The following is a 5514-nucleotide window of genomic DNA, read 5'->3' as shown; positions in this document are numbered from 1 at the left end:
GTACCACATAGCGCAAAATGTGTCCTCGAAAATTGGTCGGAGTACTCCGTATTATAATTTGTATTTGCTTCTACTATGATCTTTCAAATGAATTTGCCCGTTTTCATAAGAAATTGTTGAAAAGATGGAGTAATTAGAAATTTTCCTGCCGATTTGACAGCTCTTGCTGAAAGTATCATCTCTAAGCAAACAGCGCCTCTACATTTCAGTTTTGCGACAATATGCCAATCACAAAATAACGCGAAAAAATGACAATGGAAATCGGTGTATAACTTTCTCTCAGTGTACATTATATGGATAGGATATTTTCAAATATTACGGTTGTTGTTGCTCTGTTTACTATATATTTATTTATGTCATGTCATTCGCTTCTAGAAAAATTAGTGTTATTCCTTACAAAAAGGATGAAAATTTTCTTACAATATTTTGCTAAAAATATTACGTGATAAAAATTAAAAATGATAATTACTGTAATACGTGATCGATTAGTGTGTAACTGTTTTCAATTGTATTAAATATTCTTGTATATCTAGGACTAAAACCAACTCGTCTTCAAATGGAGTTTCGAATAAGAAAACCTTTAACCTGGATGCATCATTTTATCATAAGTGAAACAAGAAGACAGAATGGATACACCATCTACAAAATTACATCAATAGTGAGTAACTTTATACGTTGGAAATGTGCATATTTAAGCAAATGTCATGTTTGTAAAGGTCTTTCCTCTTTCCCTACCGGAGGGGCTTACCAGTGTCACCTCATGGAAGCGATTCAGCGACGTGAAAAAACTGTACAAGGAGCTGTCCCAAAAGCATCGCGAGCGACACCTTTACGGACGGATCCCCGCCCCGACGGAGAAAACCTATTTCAAAAGATTCGATCCGAAAGTGATTGAGGAACGCAAAAAGTACATTCTCGAATTACTGGATTTCGCCGGACAGGACCCGGTCCTGTATCTGTCGCATGCTTTTGTGAAGTTCTTTGAGCAGGGTATTTCACCGGAAGGTTCTCCCGTGAAAGGAGGCAACATTGCGGCCATTTGCGAAGATTTGGCTATCCCGCTGCCAACCGAGATTGCACTGATCGATCCAACCCGGGATGAGAATGAGAATAGTGGAGAACCAGCGGAAAAGCATTTGGTGGAAAGTATGAATTCGGGGGATGCGGTTCAAACTGAAAATGAATCTACGGAAGAACCGATTCTGACACAGCCGAGTAGTAGTGCACCACCCGGAGTAGAGCCGGCGGTGGTTAATACAAGCGAACAACAAAAGATTACGAATGATCAGGAATCTTCAATGGATTACATCGTGGAAGCGGCCATGGTTTTCAGCAGGGCCGCCCAGGCAGAGGCCAATGGAAACTATAGGATTGCGTTTTCCGAATATAAAGCAGGAATTGATAAGCTGCTTTCCGGTGCGAAAAGTATGGTGATGGTTTGATGAATGTTGGGAATGTTATTCTAAAATTTTTGTTTATTTTAGATGATGAGAACATCACACGAAAGACTATGGCAAAAGAGAAAACATGCAAATATGTGGCTCGGGCTGAAGAAATCTACGAAAAATATCTCCTGCATCAGGAGGGGGATGAGATTCTGAGTCCGATTTCAGTGGACAATCCAAGTTCACCGATTCAACTGCTGGAACGACCGCTAAATTATCTATCGCGATACAAAGTGGTCCGTGTGATCGAAGGGCGAATCATGCAGGTACAGGATGTCACGGATAAAACATTCTACATAATGAAAGGAATCCGGAAGCCACCCGGTGGATTCTCGCAAGCCTTCTTTCTGCCACACGACGTTCCGTATATGGTCCCACTGGCAGCATACTTTCAGTCGGAATCTAGTCTTTTCCTGCTGCTGAAATTGATCTGTGGTGGCAAGCTTTGGGATTATATTTTAAGTTACAGGCAACCGGAAGGTCTCGTAGTGGAAACGGAAGATGTCGAAACTGCGGTTGAGGAAACTAGTCCTGAACCGGAAATCAAAACGAATGAATCTTCAAATACTTCGGAGTCTAGCCAAACCACCGGTTACGATTCTGGTTTCATTGATCTCGTAAATGATTATAATAGTAAAAGTAGCCTAGATAGCCCAGCAGCAGAGACTGAACAAGTGCCCGAAAAAATAGAGGAAGGTTTGGAAGCAGTCAGTATTGATGAGGTGGATCGAGCAGAAGCGCCTCTAGGAGAACCATCGTCTTCTTCTTCCGGTTACATCACGTCGTTCGATGTCCTCTCCAAGGACATGGATGTAACGGATTTAGTTAGCTGCAGTCAGCAGCTACTGAAGGCGGTCTCTCACACACTGGAGCAATCTCAGAAACAACCGCCGGAGATTACGAGAGTGGCAGCGACAGAAAAGCCGGAGCAGAGTCAGAGTCTCACTGGGGCGATAAGCCGCCCTCAGATCGATACTAGTCAATTAGAATTAAGAGATGGTGCCGAAGCACACCCACTTCCGGAAGGGTGCATCAAACGGTGGATCAGCGAGCTTATCATTGCCGTTGACGCGCTGCATTTCAATGGAATTATTTGCGGGTAAGTCCGTTCGTTTCGCGTTTGTGTGAACTCAAGATCAGTTACCGTGTGCCTTGCAGAGATTTAACGATGGACAACCTGCTGCTCGGTGCGGAAGGTCAACTGATGCTGACGTACTTCTACCGGAAGGAAAAGTTCCCGAATGCGACCACGCTGACAACGCAGTTGCGACAGGATGCGGTCCAGAAGCTTTACGTGGCACCCGAGCGACCGCTGCAAGCCAAGTCGGACTTTTGGTCAATCGGAGTGATACTTTTTGAGATGCTCACAAGAAAATCTTTTCAGTCCTGTCACCCGGCGGGACTGCTTTGCTACCACGAGATTCAGTATCCGGAAGGGGTGAACATTTCCGACGAAGCGAAAGAACTGCTCGATGGGGTAAGCTTGAAATTATTTTTGGAGAACAGAAAATCAAATCGAATTTTTTCGCTTCGGTTACAGCTTCTTCAGTCTTTGCCGGAACATCGGTCCGACTTCAAAGAGATTATTGCGTGTTCATTCTTCCATACGATTGATTGGAGCGATGTGAAAAGACTAGGCCACACTTAAGGAAAGCGGTTATAAACAAGGAACAAAACATTCACGTACTAGACTTGTTAGGATTAATTAAACCAACTAACCACAGTGAATACTTACAGTATATTCGTGTTAGTGTATTGTCGACAGATTTTGATTGTTTCGAATAAAATAACTATTTATACAAACTATTATCGGTGTTCCAATTATTTTATTCACACACTTTTCAAATATATTTTCCCTCCATTTCCTGCGATTACTGTGTAAAAACTACAATAAACAGATTAGCTGGCCACCGGTTCCACGACTTCGGCCAGTTCCATCGTTGGCTTGTTCTTGGGGTCGCTTCGCGGTGTGCTGTACATAATTTCGTCCTTGGGTTCGACCACCGAAACGTTATCCGGCAGTGGCTTCTTCGGACCGATTTTGCCATTCGGATCCCACGGGAGCATAATTTTCACTTTGATTCCCAGCACTCCCTGACGCAACAGGACGTGACGGGTGGCCGTGTCGACATAGTCGTTGCACGGATCTCCGGAATGGATCATCAAACCATCGACGAATTTCATCGATTTGGCACGCTGACCCCGCAGCTTACCCGAAACGACAACCTCGCAACCCTTGGCACCGGATTCCATGATGAATCGTAGCACTCCATAGCACGCACGGCGCACAGCCAGTCCACCGATCAGTTTGTAACGGAGCGATTCGGCCTGTGCGATGGCGCACAAACCACGGGTGGCAACCTTCTCGGCATACAATTCAACAGTTCCTGGGGTAAAACCGAACCTGGAAGTAAACCATATTACAAACTGTTTTCATAACTTTCTAGCCTTCTAGGTCCCTACCTCTTTTGGACAACGGCAGTCAGTTCTCGAATACGACGTCCCTTCTCTCCCAGCACATTCTGGGTGCGAGTGGCCATAATAATAATTTCAGTTCTAGTTGGAGTTACACGTACCTCCACACCGGAATAGCCATCCTCTGCCAGTTCACGTGTCAAAAATTCGTTCAACTCAGCACGGAACATGCCATTGGCAACGAACTGAAAAGAGAAAAATCCGAACGAGTTTGTTTACTATCACCAAAACAATGTAAGGTTATGTGGGCAAACTAAATTAAAACAGCAATAGTTCAGTTTCGATTGTTTGAATATCGCGATTTCTTGACCAAAAATTCATTATCGTGACAAGAAATTGCTATATACTGAGCAACTCAAATCATCATTTGCTGCTGCAGGTTGCAAAGCTCGAACACAAAAGCACCATCCCGTCATTACAGTGAAATTGAAATCTAGAATTTCGTGTGAAATCTAATATGAAACTGCAAAAATTATTCACTTTCCCAATGCACACATAGTCCCCGATAAACTTAAATCTAAACTATTCACAAAAACTTTCATTACCCGGCGTTTTTTCGACACAACGTTATACATTTTGGTCGCACCACAACTTTAGCAAAACGTGGTAGAATCAGAAAAGAAAGATGTCAGTTCGTGCAGCCGAACGAGATCGCCAGCGAAAAAGGCTATAGCGTTTCGGTTGTTGTTGAAACGCAAACTATGACAGCTGGTCAGAGATAAAGAAAAATAATATGAAAATAACTGCAAGAAAAGGAGGGTTGCCAAATCCAGGCACCCACACGCTCTTTGAACAGTGAATCGGAAAGTAAGTTCCGATCACTCAAATTCATAAACTGGAACAACACGTCAAAATTTGAGTATGGATTTGAGTAAAATTTGCTCAAACCATGAGTTCTCTCGCATTCATTCATACGATAGAGTAAGCGTTGAGTTTTCAAACATTTGAGTGAAAAAAATACTAGCAATTCAATACGTTTTCTATATCGGAATATTCTTATCGAATTTGAGGATGCAAGAATACGTCGTTTTTCATTGCCGCTTCTAGATCTGGTTTTTGAAACCATAAATTATCAATCATAGATGTTTTCAATAGAAATTTTGTGGTTTGAATTATGCTAAGTGAGAAGTACAACATAAGGATATCAACATCGCTCAATTTCGATTCCAAACCGGTCAAAAGGTTTTGAATCACTCTTCTGAGCTTTCCATTAAAAAGAATGAAGAATGACTTTGTATATAAACATTTACGAATAAGAATGTCTTTATTTTGAGTGCAAGAAACTCATGTTTTGAGTTAAACTCACTCAATTTTTGAAAAAAAAATATTTTTTTCCATATTTTGAGTAAAAAATACTCAAATTTTGAAAGCTTCCTCTCTTAACTCAAAAATGAGTAGATAGGTGGTAACTCAAGTTTAGAGTACGTGCACTTTTTGTGAATTTGAGTGGCGTGTCACTCAATTTTGAGTTATGTTGAATGAGGGTGGACTGAGTAACGAAATTTGTTGAGCGCGTCAACCCTATTCAAAGTGACATTATAAATATCTTTTAATTTTCTTAAACTTTATAAATGCGTTAGTAGAAAAGTCAGAG

The 5514-nt window shown here is 41.8% G+C and overlaps 2 protein-coding genes across 3 annotated transcripts; one reads left to right on the top strand and one right to left on the bottom strand.

Moving 5' to 3' along the window:
- Positions 1-360: 360 nt before the first annotated feature.
- Positions 361-3251, top strand: LOC131429501 (ribosomal protein S6 kinase delta-1). 2 transcript variants are annotated; one of them, XM_058593653.1, is made up of 6 exons: positions 361-470; positions 534-658; positions 717-1425; positions 1485-2544; positions 2604-2922; positions 2986-3251. In XM_058593653.1, the coding sequence occupies exons 2-6, from the start codon at positions 557-559 to the stop codon at positions 3091-3093; spliced, it is 2298 nt and encodes a 765-aa protein (XP_058449636.1). In that variant the 5' UTR covers positions 361-470; positions 534-556; the 3' UTR covers positions 3094-3251. The 2 variants fall into 2 exon arrangements, with proteins under 2 accessions (XP_058449636.1, XP_058449637.1); XM_058593654.1 differs by lacking the exon at positions 361-470 and having other exon boundaries at positions 483-658; positions 741-1425.
- Positions 3252-4602, bottom strand: LOC131429502 (small ribosomal subunit protein uS3). Its single transcript, XM_058593655.1, has 3 exons — positions 4466-4602; positions 3909-4105; positions 3252-3849 (listed from the first exon to the last, which is right to left on the bottom strand). Exons 1-3 carry the CDS (start codon positions 4493-4495, stop codon positions 3345-3347), a joined length of 732 nt encoding a protein of 243 aa, XP_058449638.1. The 5' UTR covers positions 4496-4602; the 3' UTR covers positions 3252-3344.
- Positions 4603-5514: the final 912 nt, after the last annotated feature.

The sequence above is a fragment of the Malaya genurostris genome, chromosome 2 (assembly GCF_030247185.1).
Source record: "Malaya genurostris strain Urasoe2022 chromosome 2, Malgen_1.1, whole genome shotgun sequence".
In the NCBI taxonomy this organism is placed as follows: Eukaryota; Metazoa; Arthropoda; class Insecta; order Diptera; family Culicidae; genus Malaya; species Malaya genurostris.
The sequence above is the reverse complement of the archived record's forward strand: the minus strand, read 5'-3'. Positions and strand labels throughout refer to the sequence as shown.